General features: G+C 35.1%; 1 protein-coding gene across 3 annotated transcripts in view; it reads left to right on the forward strand.

Annotated features, from left to right (window-relative positions):
• The window catches only part of Morc3 (MORC family CW-type zinc finger 3), a 38,794-nt gene that overhangs the window by 18,506 nt on the left and 6,538 nt on the right, over positions 1-13,750 (forward strand). For all 3 annotated transcript variants that reach the window (XM_047565168.1, XM_047565170.1, XM_047565169.1), the window contains 8 exons: positions 1,227-1,355; positions 1,744-1,863; positions 4,718-4,815; positions 8,872-8,976; positions 10,619-10,741; positions 10,846-10,920; positions 12,141-12,186; positions 13,587-13,750. In XM_047565168.1, coding sequence (XP_047421124.1) covers positions 1,227-1,355; positions 1,744-1,863; positions 4,718-4,815; positions 8,872-8,976; positions 10,619-10,741; positions 10,846-10,920; positions 12,141-12,186; positions 13,587-13,750 — 860 coding nt within the window. The remainder of the gene's footprint in view (positions 1-1,226; positions 1,356-1,743; positions 1,864-4,717; positions 4,816-8,871; positions 8,977-10,618; positions 10,742-10,845; positions 10,921-12,140; positions 12,187-13,586) is intronic.

The following is a 13,750-nucleotide window of genomic DNA, read 5'->3' on the forward strand; positions in this document are numbered from 1 at the left end:
TAAATATCTCTGAGATTTGACCTTAGCTTGGCTTTTTTTTGTTTGTTTGTTTTTGTTTCATTGCTGGGGATAAAATCCAGCACATGTAAGGCAAGCATCATGCTAGAAATGGATATGTTTTTAGATTGAAGAAATGAAAATCTCAATTTTATAATGTTGATATAATAAGTATTAAATTTCTTGGTATAAGACATGATAATGTTTTTGCTCTATTTTTCTGTGCTAAAATTTTATGTGCTAAAATTATGGAGTAACTACAAACTGAGAATTAATTCGACATTTACATGTTTACTATGTAACTATAATTATATGGTTATATAATTATAATCCTAGCAATTACTGTAGCTGATATGTACTATTACTTGGGATGTTCTGTGTTGCTGTGGGATGTCCTAGCTGTTTAGAAAATCTTGCTCAAGTGTGAAGCAGATCCAGAGGCAACCAGCGCATATGGTTCAAATACACAACAAGTATAGTATTTTAAGATATCAGTGTGTTTTATAAATGACAAACATCTCTTCTTTTGAACTTGGGAGTTAGGGAAAAAAAGAAATGGTCAGTTAGGTTTGTGTTGAAGCTTTGGTATGTTCTTTTTGAGTTACTTATGCATTTCCATCAGAGGTTTCTGTTAGAGGTTTCAGAATAGCTTATTGTGACATGTTTTAGGTCTGAAGTTGGGTCAGATTTCTTAAGTATCTCAACATTCATGTATTAAGAAATGAAAACATACTTTGACCACAGCTCAATTTTGAAAAGTACCGTGCTTGTCTGTTCTGCTTAAGTATTGGTACATTATTTATAATTTTTTACTTGTCAAGCTTATATTGTGTTCTCTGGATTGTATTAGAGTTTGCTCATTTTTATTTATTTTTGATTTTTTAAATTTTAGTATAGTGATATGTCAGTATGTACTTGACAGGTCAGAAAATGTTCTTGGTACAGTATACATTTTTAAGAAGTTAAAATGTTACCATACCCTTCTGTTTTGTATTCTTGTTTTTCCATTCAATAAAGTATTGGTATCTATATATGTCATTAAAAAGTACATGGTTTACCATTGAGTTATATACCTCCAGCTCTAAAATCTTTATTATTTTACTGAAATGTTAGTATGTCTGTTCTTAAGGCAAGGTGATAACTTTCTGTTTAAAGCCATACCAAAGTAATGTTGAAGAAATCTGTAGATAAATTATTTGGAAAGGAAACATTGTTATGTTTCTTTGCAGGCTTACTGCAGTATATTATATCTAAAGCCAAGAATGCAGATCATCTTACGTGGACAGAAAGTGAAGACACAGCTAGTTTCGAAGAGTCTTGCCTACATCGAACGTGATGTTTATCGACCTAAATTTTTAGTATCCTTTATTTTTGGAAGCTGTTCAGATATGTCAATCAAGCATATACTCCTTTGCCCCCTTTCCTTTGTTTGCTGGTAGGGATTCTAATTCTCCAGCTTCTCCTTTCTCTATGTTCTTTAGAGTTCATTAAAAACGAAATAGCGGGGCTGGGGATATAGCCCAGTTGGTAGAGTGCTTGCCTCGCATGCACAAGGTCCTGGGTTCAATCCCCAGCACCAAAAAAAAAAAAAAACAAAAAAAAAAACAAAAAAAAAAACGAAATAGTGTGATTTGAGGAGAGTGAGGTGTGGTGTTTTGTTTTGTTTTGTTTTTGTTTTTGTTTTTGTTTTTGTTTTTGTTTTTTGGGTTTTTTTTTTCTTCCCAGAATTTTCTTTAACATTTTAAGACTAAAACAGTGAGAATTACTTTTGGATTCAACTGTAGAAATAAAGATCATTATGGCATAATGATGTATCACAGAAATAGACTCATCAAAGCTTATGAAAAAGTCGGATGTCAGCTAAGGGTAAGCTTTATATTTTAAAAGAGAATCATCTATTTTTAACAAATTAGGATAATGTTATTGGGGTAAAGGTAAAATGATTTTACAGTGGTTTTGCCCATGATTTTTAGATGTCAGTCTTTTAAAAATAACATTAGTATGACATTTTAACTTTGTATTAATTTCTCATTTGATTGTGAACAGTCCTGTAAGGGGAGTTAGGATACTTATTTAGCTCCTACTTTATAGATCAGGAAATTGAGGATAGTAAATAGGATATGTAATTTGCCAAAGATCTGATAACATGAGTGTGAATCTCAGACACACATGCCCATCTTTTGCCTGCATTCAGATATGGGACCAGTGGTTCTTTCTCACTGGAATGACACTGGTAGGATTTAAAAACTTCCATCGTTATAGAATTCTCTTTAAGATGATGAGGTTAGCTCACTTTATCTGTCAGTGCTGTACGTATTTACATAGAGAGGCTCTTTTTAGGATGTGTGTGCATTTTCTAAGAATTCAATAATTTAAGCTTTGCAGAAACTCCATAATTCTAAAAATCAACTTCGTGAAAAGTTCTTAAGGCTAGGTATATTTTGCTGAGGTAGTGCTACATGCCTGTAATCCCAGCATCTCAGGAGGCTGAGGCAGGAGGATCACAAATTCTAGGCCAGCCTCAACAAATTAGTGAAAGTCTGCCACACACACACACACACACAAAAAAGGCTACCTATGTTTTTGTTTTTCTAGTTCTCTGGTTTTTATTTTCTATTCATGTTTATTCTAAATTCTTTGTAGAATAGTGTAAGCTCTACACAGTATTCGTGTGGATTTATCTTGAATGCTATTTGAATGGGTTGGAACTGTGCTTTGCCTGTTTTACATGGCTTGAGCCCAGAATAGTAGCATTTTTGCAGAAGTAAGTGAACTTGTTGGACTTTTCTTTGCAACTGTTAATTTCATTCAGAAAATGAATGCAGAAATCTGGCATTTGTGATATGAGGTATAAATGACATTTACTTAAAATGCTAATTTTCATTTATAATTAAAATACTAGTTGTTGCTAGGAATATCTTATAATGTACTATTTAAGCTAATAAATTTCATTGGTGATTAGAAATGCATTTTTGGTAATAGGCCTTATTTCTCTAGTGCTTTGGGATTCAAAAGAAGCAATCTATCTGCTATCAAATATTAATTCTCTTTTCTTTTTTTGTCATTTATGAATTTGATTTCATAGGATACAAAACCCACTTGGCCAACACAATTAAATTTGTATCATGTAATAGTTTCTAATTCAGCTTTATCTTGTAAAAATAAGCTTTTAGAACAAACATTGAATGCTTGTCTTTACCAGATGGTGGAGTGGGCCAAATAGCAGATGCTCAGCATCTATCATGCTAGGTGTTCAACAGAAAAACATTATGAGGTACAGAGCATGCCCTCAGAGCTCAGTTTGGCAAGGGTACTGTGGAATAAACATCCCTAGAACATCAAAAAGTCTCTGTGGAGACTGATGATGAGATGTCTCCATTGACTTCACTGCTTTGTAAAGTCTGGGAAGGGCTCTTCAGGCAGAGCAAGGCAAGCTTCTGCAAAGGAAAGGAAAGAAGCTTCTGAGAGGGTAATATCATGAAGGGTAACCATATTGTAATTGGGAAACAAAGTAATCAGAGAGAGACAAAAGATGAGACTGGAGAGGATGACAAGAACTACAAATGAGAGGGGCATTGTTATGACTGTGGCTTATAGGTGGTATGAAATAAAGAACCACTGATGTGTTTCTCTTTGTTTGGATTTTTTGTGGCACTAGGTATTGAACCCAGGGTTTTCTACATGTTAGCCAAGTGATCTACCACAGAACCCTCTCTCCAAGCTCCCCTCCCCCATCACTTTTTAAAATTTTTATTTTTGAGAAAGTGTCTCCCTAAGATGCCTAGGCTGACCTTCAAAATTGTGATCCTCCTGCCTTAACTCTTAAAGACTGGGATTACAGGCATACAACACCATGTCTGTCCCTACTAATGGTTATTAATGGATACGTTGATTATACTGGAAATCAAACCCAGGGACCCTTGCATGCTAGGCAAATCACTAAGCCACATCCTCAGCACCCCCACTGATGACTTTTAATTGGATTGTGATTAGATTTGAATGGTTTAGTCAATAGCTGTGTTTATGAAAATTTGTACTTTGTTAATTACACATTTTTTCCACTTTTTCCATTTGCTGAGTAGACTTAGAAGTAAGCTATGATTGAACAAAGTATACTCATTAATAGCATGTAAGTAATCAAAATGTAACACATAATTTGAAGTGATAACTTTAGCTACTACAGTTTTAAAAAATAACTGATGCAGCCAAGCTATGTTTTTATTTCATCATATTGGTAACTAACTGGTTACATGACTTTAATGTTTTCTTTGACATGGCATCTGTTATCCTCCTGTCTCAGCCCCCAAAATGCTGGGAATATATAGAACTTTACAGAATGTGTTATATGCCAGAACTTTTGCTAGGCATTGCAGATACTGAGATGAATTACTTGTTTCTACTCTCTAAGAAATTGCATCCTGGTAGAGGTAGTTCTTTTTTCCTTGTATAAATTTGAAGATGATAATAATTGTATAAATGGATACTTGTCAATAGTTGGACTGATTTTAGAGAAAAGCTTTAATACATTTAGTAATTAACTCCCAGAAAAATAAATTATCTACCAGAACATGTTTTTTTTTTCAATCTAAATTTCATGAGACTCATGCAAGTAAAATGTAGAATAATGTTTTTTTAAAATAAATTTTAACTCTTCACTTTAAGAGTATTTTGAGTATGATGTGTTATGCCTAAAATGCTGATTTCATTTTATTATTTTCAGGCAAACAACATGGGTGTTGGAGTAGTTGGAATTATAGAATGTAATTTCCTTAAGCCAACTCATAATAAGCAAGATTTTGACTACACTAATGAGTACAGGTATGTTACTTATTTAAATTATTGACTGAGATTTTTGGAAAAGAATTGCTGAGAAATCAGGAATCCTCTTCTTCTTTTTTTTTTTTTTTTTTTTTTTGGCGGTGCTGGGTATTGAACCCAGGGCCTTGTGCTTGTGAGGCAAGTACTCTACCAACTGAGCTATCTCCCCAACCCCCAGGGATCTTCTTTATATCTGTGAATCTCAGTGTATCTCATCAGTAAAGACAGTAGAATATACTTGTAATGGAGTAGATTAGAATTTATAAGCTGGAAGAACATGGTTAAATGCCTTTTCTAAGTAAGCACCTCACCCACCCATTTACCTAAAAGTTCTATAATATAGTGTTAATTTTGTAAAAATCATAATAAAAATATCCACAGTATGGCAAGAAATTTAGCTTAGAAAAAGTTATGAAAGTATTTACAAAATAAGAAGTCAATAATAAAAGGTTCCTTTTATCCAAATGGAAGGCACATAATAGAAGACCTGGCCCTTGCCCAGTCTGTAGAAGGCGCCCCATGGAGCTGAAGGGAGTGGGCTATTGGTGGAAGAAGCGTGACCTGAAGTCACAGCTCAAGCTCCTCTGTGAGCAGTGTTTAAGCCACTAGCCAAAGAACAGTAGGGGACCAGATAATGTTATAATCAAAAAGTCAAATGATTGCTGTTTGATAAAATTAATATGAATCTGTAAGCATCTGGCAAGGAGAGAAATAATGAGAATGTATGAATCACCAGTATGGGATGTGAAAAGGAAGACATTATAGGTCCTCCAGGCATAAAAACATTGAGAGGCTATCTTGAACAAGTTTTCACTATTTCAGATAGCATGGACATATTTCGTTGAAATCGAATCAATTTTTTGAAAACTTTCCACATATTAAAGTTCAAACATTTAAGGAAGAAGCAGCAGTGTCAGTCATATACACACTCTTCTAAAGATATCCTAAAGCCACATATTCTTGACAGTAAGCTCAAGACATTACAAGAGGGGCTGGGGAGATAGCTCAGTCGGTAGAGTGCTTGCCTTGTAAGTACAAGGCCCTGGGTTCGATCCCCAGCACCCAAAAAAAAAAAAAAGACATTATAAGAAAGGAAATGTGTATCAAACTCTCATCTTAATTAAAATTAGTCAATTATAATTAATTATAAAATCTGAAAGTAATAGCAATACCATCCAGTGACATGTATAAAAGCCAAATGAGCTATATCTGAAGATGGCATGGGTGGTTTTAATATTCAAGAATCAGTATAATTCATCATCTGGATTTTGAAAAGGGGAATCTCTCTTTCTGGGTGAGTGGTACTGCAGATTGAACTCTCAGTCCTCCTGCCTTGGCCTCCTGAGCTACTGGGATTACAGGCAGGCTCCACCACACCCGGCTTTAAGGGAAATCTCTTATAGTCACCTTTATAGATAAAGAAAAAAACATTTGATAATTTTCAATACCCATCTGTGATTTTTATCAAAGGAACACTAAAAATCATGAATTTAAGTGTATGTTAAACAAAATTTGCAAAAGACAGCAAGCATCATTTCTAATGGTGAATTGTTATTGATAGCTTTCCTCCAAGAGTGGGAATGAGATGAGGATATCATGCTTCACCATTGTTGTTGTTGTTGTGTTTTTTTTTTTTTTTTGGCGGTGCTGGGGATTGAACCCAGGGCCTTGTGCTTGCGAGGCAGGCACTCTACCAACTGAGCTATATCCCCAGCCCCACCATTGTTTTTAAAACAGTAGCTAGCACAAGGTAAGAATAAATGAAAACTTAAAAGAATTAGAAAGGTTGAAAAACCATTATCTGGTGTTGATGATATCAAGTATATAAAAAGTTCAAAACATGCAGAAACCTCTAACTTGCAAACTGTAAAACAATATGGAGAGAAATTTAAGAAGTAAAAAAGTAGGTATAACAGTTAAGAATTGGAGGACTGAAAATTACAAAATCAGTTTTTCTCTAAAGTGATTAAATGCATTAAACCATTTAATTTTTATTTTAAAAAATCTTGCCAGATATGTGGTGGTGATATTAAAAGTCTTATTATAAATTCTTGGTGAGAATTTAGGAGGACTAAAGCTACCTAAGACAGTCATTTCAAGAATAGCAAAGCAGGTGGACTTACCCATACTTAAACACTACTAGATATTAACATATTACAAAGGTATAGTAACTAAGGAAGTATGGTGTCAGCATAAGAATAGTTAGTTTAGTGAGACCAGAGACTCATATTTTCTATGCATCTTGTTACCCGATTTATCTCAAAGATTACATCATTGTATAATGGGAAAATTATCATTTTTTCTAAAAACTGCTGGGTCAGTTGGCTTCCATGTGGATAAAAGGAACCTTAACTCTCAAATGAAAATCTGTTCTAGATGATTTTTCAACCTGAATGAGAAAAACAAAAGAGTTCTGCAGGTTTTTGTTTTTGTTTGGGTTTTGGTTATTTTTAGTTTTGGTGTTCTTTTTAGGCAGGGTGGGCAATGCTAGGGATGGAACTCAGGGCCTCACACATGCTAGACAAGAGCTCTACCACTGAAGAATACCCTAGCCCATTTAGGCAGGTTTTTAAATCAGGACCCCAAAGGTATTGCTCCTCTTGGGCAAAAATAAACACTTGGGCTGGGGATATAGCTCACTTGGTAGAGTGCGTGCCTCACAAGCACAAGGCCCTGGTTCAAATCCCTAGCACCACAAAAAAAAAAAAAAAGGAAACACTTGTCTAAAATGAAAAGGGCATAACTAATGTTGGCGAAAGATAGAGCAGGAGCTCTCTTAAATCATTGGCACCACCCAGAAGGTGTCACACACCTGTAATCCCAGCACCTCAGCAGGCTGAGGCAGTAGGATTGCAAGTTAAAAGCCAACCTGGGCCACTTAGAGTCTGTCTCAAAATCAAAAGGGCTGGGGTGTTGCTTAGTGGTAGGGCACCTCTGGATTTAATCCATAACACCACCAAAAGGAAAAAAAAAATAATCAGTCAATCACTGGTGCCTGTAGAAATGATTGATTGTTTTTGAAAGCTGTTAGACTGTTAATGTGAGTATCAGAAATGAGTCATGTCTCACAGGCTGGGGAATACAGGTAATGAGAACAAAATGAGGCTGGGAGGGGCGGGGCGGGCTTGGGAGGGGTGGCGCAGTCTCTTTCAGGCCTAGGGTGTGATGCCATGGTGAGCTGGGTAGGTTACGAGGTGGTTTCTACCTAATGTTAACCTGCCAAAATGTAAAATATGAAATCCTGATTTTTAAACATTTTTTAAAAATTCAGAATGTTACATTATTTGTATCTTAAGTTCGGTGTACATGGTTCCTCTTAGAGTAGTTGTTTAATGAATAATTACTCAGTTGTGACCTTTGTCTTGGTTTCATGGATTTATTAATGTCTTATTGTGGGAAAAGCGAAAGTCTTAATTGTAAGACATAAGATCTTTTGAAGCATGAAGATCTTTTGCTGGTAGTGAATACTTTCATAAATCAAGTTTTGAGTTCTGATTTGATTTGAAGCTCTAAGTTTATTGGTTGGAATTGAAATGAAGGGATCCTCTAGTATTCTCCCAGTAATTACTCTACATCATACCTTCTCAATAGAGGGCCTACTATACTAGTACTTTGTTTGCTTTTTTTTTTTTTTTTTTTTTTTTTTTTTGCGGTGCTGGGGATTGAACCCAGGGCCTTGTACTTGCAAGGCAAACACTCTACCAACTGAGCTATCTCCCCAGCCCTGCTTATTATTTTTTATGGTGATGGGGATCCAGCCCAGAACTTCATGCATGCTAGACAACTGTTCAGCTATGGATTGTATTCTGGGCCCTACTACTGTTTTATGTATTATTTCCAACATGATACTCTCTCTCCTGTAGGAACTTACAAAAGATCCTTATAGGAAATTGGCATTACTTTTATTGTTCTTTATTTGTCACACATTCTGAACATTTTTTTTATCTTCACAGTGGCCATGTAATGATTTTTAGATGATTTACATTTTCTCTTGTATTTAAAAAAAATAAATCTTTATTATCCCTTTTCTTGACTTTATAATTTTGCTTTTTTAAGACTTACAATAACAGCACTAGGAGAAAAGCTGAATGATTACTGGAATGAAATGAAAGTGAAGAAAAATTCAGAATATCCTCTAAATTTGCCAGTTGAAGATATACAGTAAGTATGTTCAGGCAAAAATACCAGCTCACTCTGATGTCAAGAGGTGGTATTGGAGAATAGTGATTGTAGTGTTTCGCAAACTAACTCATAGTAAGAAATTCTTCAACATGCGTGATCACACTGCAAAATGAATGGATATATACATGTCTGTATACACCATGAAAAATTCATGAAATAGTACTTACCCATCTACATGATACATGCTGATATCTTTTATTTCATTTTAAAATGCAAATCTTGACACATTAAATTGATTTCATAATCCAGGTTTCATAACAAGTTGCATCTCAGTTTGAAAAAACACTGGGCTAGTGTAATCATTATGAGCATGACTCTAAACCCAAACAAGTTCATTTTCTGGTTCTGCTTATATATAAAGTGTGAACAAATAATGTGATGCCTTACAGGCACTTCATAACACATAGCACATATTAACAATCCTGAAAATAAATGAGTAATATCTATATGTACCAATAAGGAAAGATATCCAAGATACAATGAAAAACAATAAAGATGCAGCTCAATGTATAAATTCCCTCCCCACTTTTTTTTTTTGAGCATACATATATACATCTCTATTTTTATAAGCAAGGAAGATTTTTGCCATGATTCAAAAAATTAATAGAGGTAATAGTCTCTTAAAACAAAAACTTTTTACTTCATAAACTTGGATTATTTTGAAGTTTTATGTAAATGTATGAATGAATTTTTATCCTGTTTTTGGTGCTAGGGATTGAATCTAGGATCTTATGTATGCCAAACACACACTGTCCCCCATTTTTTTTTTTTTTTTTTTTTTTTTGCGCGGTACTGGGGATCAAACTCGGGGTCTTGTGCTTGCAAGGCAGACACTCTACCATCTCCCCAGCCCCTCCCCGGTTTTTTAAAACTAGATTTAACTATTGGCATTAGGATGATGTCTTTGTTTGTACAATGAGTCTGCATTACTTCTTTATAGGACTTGTAATTTTCTTTTTGTTGTTTTGTTTTGTTTTGTTTTTTGGGTGCTGAGGATCGAACCCAGGGCCTCGTGCCTAAAAAGCAAGCATTCTACCAACTGAGCTATCTCCCCAGCCCCAGGACTTGTAATTTTCAATGAGAAAAATATGAAGGCAGTTTATAAACTAGAAGTATAGAAATTTTTAGCCCATTAAAAGGAAAGTACAATATCATATGTCAATTTTTAAAAATTTACTGACATTCAGAAATAGGCTATTATTATACAAGAAAGCAAAAAACACAATTTAGAATTTATTAAATTATAATAATGCAGTTTCTTTGTTTTCTATACTTGGATGTTGTGGTAATAAATATACTATAGATTCAACATTACAGATGTTAACAATGTAAAATTTCACAAGGCATTTGGAATTTTAAGTTGCTATTATCATTATGTTATTAGACAAGACAATTAAATTGTTTTGTTCAAATTGACCTGTGACCTTTATTTAACTTTTTGGAGGTAACCAATATCATTGTTTTTTAAAAAACTGATGTACAATAATACTAGCCATGTCGCAGATTTTTTCAGAAAAAGATTTCAGTGACGAGGCATTTTGTGCTGGAAATGATGTAGAAATCAAATGAAGTCCTTAAGGGTCTATATTTCCACATTTGTTTTGTTTTTGTTTTGTTATAGGAAACGTCCTGATCAAACATGGGTTCAATGTGATTCCTGTCTAAAGTGGCGAAAATTACCAGATGGGATAGATCAACTTCCAGAAAAATGGTATTGCTCCAATAACCCTGACCCACAGTTCAGGTACCATATAGTTGGTAGTACCCTTTTTGAAAAGGCAGAAAGTACTGTTCAAGATATATGAATAGGCACTGGTGACATGTTGTTCCTATGTGATTTTTGTCTAGAAACTGTGAAGTTCCAGAAGAACCCGAGGATGAAGATTTGGTACATCCCACTTATGAAAAAACCTACAAGAAGAAGTGAGTGCTATGTTCATGGTCTGGTGAGGAAATGATGCATAAATCATAGGCAGCAATGTGTTGGCAGCATTAATTGATGACTCACCCAAGACAAAGCTAGCGTAACTAAAAAAGATGATGTGGAATGCATGATATTGAGTACTTTTTTTTTTTTTTAAGTTTGTGCTGTGACTGTCTGCTTCTTAATCACTTGGTGGTATTGTTATTCTCTCTATAAGATACTTTACCTAAGAGTATTTTATCATTTTGAACTGTACACAAATGAACTATAAGTGAATTCACTTCCCTTAGGAACTTACAGTCTTAATAGAGAAGGTGAGGTGTGTGTATTACCAATTAGAAGTCCATGAGTTCTGTAAAAGGTACACTCCAAATATCATAAGGAACCTCTTAAGAGAGATGTCTTCTGCCTGGGCTTGGGGAGCAGGGTAGAAATAGGTCAGGAAACTTCATGAAGAAGATCGTTTTTGTAACAGGCTTTGCAAGTATGGGTAAGAGGAGAGTGTACAGGGAGCGTTCGTTTGTTCAGCCTAACTAGAGTAAATGTGTGAGTGGCAAACAGAAAACGGAGGTGGAACAAATAAACTGGGAAAACTTTTAAGGCTAACATACTGTATATAGAAGCTGATTTCACTATAAACCTCTCAGATGGTTTTGCTATGGTGTGCTATTCTTTAAAGTTAGCAGCTATTGAAACTAAAAACCATTAGAAGCCTATGCGATATTCTGTCTAGTTCAAAGATTTGCGATTAGATCTGCAAGGATACAAAGCTTCAGGCAAACAGTAGGGCATTAATTGAGTTTAAAAGTTACTTAAAAATGTAGAAATTATTAGCTGGGCATGGTGGCACATGCCTATAATCCCAGCAGCCCTGGAGGCTGAGACAGGATTGTGAGTTCAAAGCTAACCTCAGCAGTGGTAAGATGCTAAGCAACTCCATGAGACCCTGTCTCTGAATAAAATACAAAATAGGGCTGGGGATGTGGCTCAGTGGTAAAGTGTCCCTGAGTTCAACCCCCAGGACCCCCTCAAAAAAAAAGAAAGTAGAAGTATTCCCTTATCTAAGGGCTTACCACTCATTGTAATAAAATTAAAGCAAAGTTCAGCGTGCATATCTGTGTAACTTGGTAGTGAAAGAGCAGGTATATCATTAAGAAATGGGATGGAGATGTAATAATGAGGTAAATTTAAATGTTTATTTTTCATTTTTCTTTTAAAGCAACAAAGAAAAATTCAGAATCAAACAACCAGAAGTGATCCCACGGGTAAACCTTCCATTTTATAGCTGTGCCTTATTTATGGTAGTACTTAACTTATCTAATAATTTCTTTTTAAATTTTGGACTTATGTAACAGATTGAAGGAGTGTTGTTTACTTGTTTCGCATTTTCTCTCTCCCCCACCTTTTTTTTAACCCCTCCATACCCTCTCTTCTGACTCTAACTTTTTAACCAAGCAATTTCATTCAGACTGTTCAGTTGTATTTAGTTGGGCATCATCTGAGGAAGGGCAAAACAAAGTCTTTAAGACTCTTCTTTTTTTTTCCCCAGAATAGGTTTGGAGCCTTTGCATAGGTAATGAATGGGCTGTGGAAACTACAGCCCAGGCCTACAATTCCAGAGGCCTGAGAGACTGAAGCAGAAAGATTCCAAATTTAAGGCCAGCTGGGTTAACCTTGTGAGACCATGTCTCAATAAAAAGGACTGGGGATATAGCTCAGTGGTAAAATGCCCCTGGGTTTAATCACAGAATAAAAAGAGGAGGGTAGAGGAGAGGGAGCAGGAAAGGAGTGGAAAAGATTAAGAACCTTACTGTTAACTAGTTGAAGTGACTATATTCACAGCTACTCAGGAGGCTGAGGCAGGAGAATTGCAAGTTTGAAGCTAACCTCAGCAATTTAGCAAGATCTTATCTCAAAGTTTTAAAAAAGGGCTGGCGATATAGCTCAGGGGTGGAGTGCTCCCCAGTACCTTTAAAATAAAAAAAAATAATAAAAGGAATCTTACTCTTAGGCAGTTAAGGAAAGAAAGAGTTACAGGAGCACCCATGGAGCCAGATATGGTGTTGACCTTACCCAAAGCTGGTGTTTTTCTTCCCCTTCGTTGACTTCTAAGCCTGTCCTTCACATTTCTTTCTTAGTGCTTATTGGTATTAAGGAACATTTGCTGAGTATATAAGTAAATAGTTGCATTTCTTATATAAGGAATTTTAATCTGCCGTGACTGTGTATGTTTGCTTATAATTACATTGAAATGTTTTAGTGTAGAGGGTTTGGGAGTGAAAGATCTTGAGGAAAAAAGAACAATGGACTTACTTCAGTTTATGATTATTCAATTTCTTTTTCTTAATACATTCTTAGCATCTCTCATTAAGTCCTATAGTATAGTGTCACCACATTAGTAAATCTTTTTTTGCTTTGTGGGCCACATAGAATCTTTATTGCATATTTTTTTATGTGTTTACATTCTTTAAAAATGTAAAACCATTTTTAGCCCATTTATAGGCTGTATTTGACTCCTTGGTATATTTGTTACTCCCTGGTTAGCACATTTAGGATAGTTCTCAATATCCCCTGAGTTAAGGGAAAAAGAGAAACTTTTATCTTGTGTTTCAGATATGTAACGTTCAAATAATTATTTTAACTATCTATTTTTAACCTCCAACAGATTAATACTGAACTGTTTCGGACAACCCCTATTTCAAGTCAGAGCTTTTCTCCTATGAGGGAAAGCATTCCAAGAGGACATCATTCAGAAGTGACAAATTCCTATCCAACAAGACCTATAAATAATCATCGGGTTTCACCTCAGTCTGAACCTGAGAGCAACAG

Source organism: Sciurus carolinensis, chromosome 9, assembly GCF_902686445.1.
Source record: "Sciurus carolinensis chromosome 9, mSciCar1.2, whole genome shotgun sequence".
In the NCBI taxonomy this organism is placed as follows: Eukaryota; Metazoa; Chordata; class Mammalia; order Rodentia; family Sciuridae; genus Sciurus; species Sciurus carolinensis.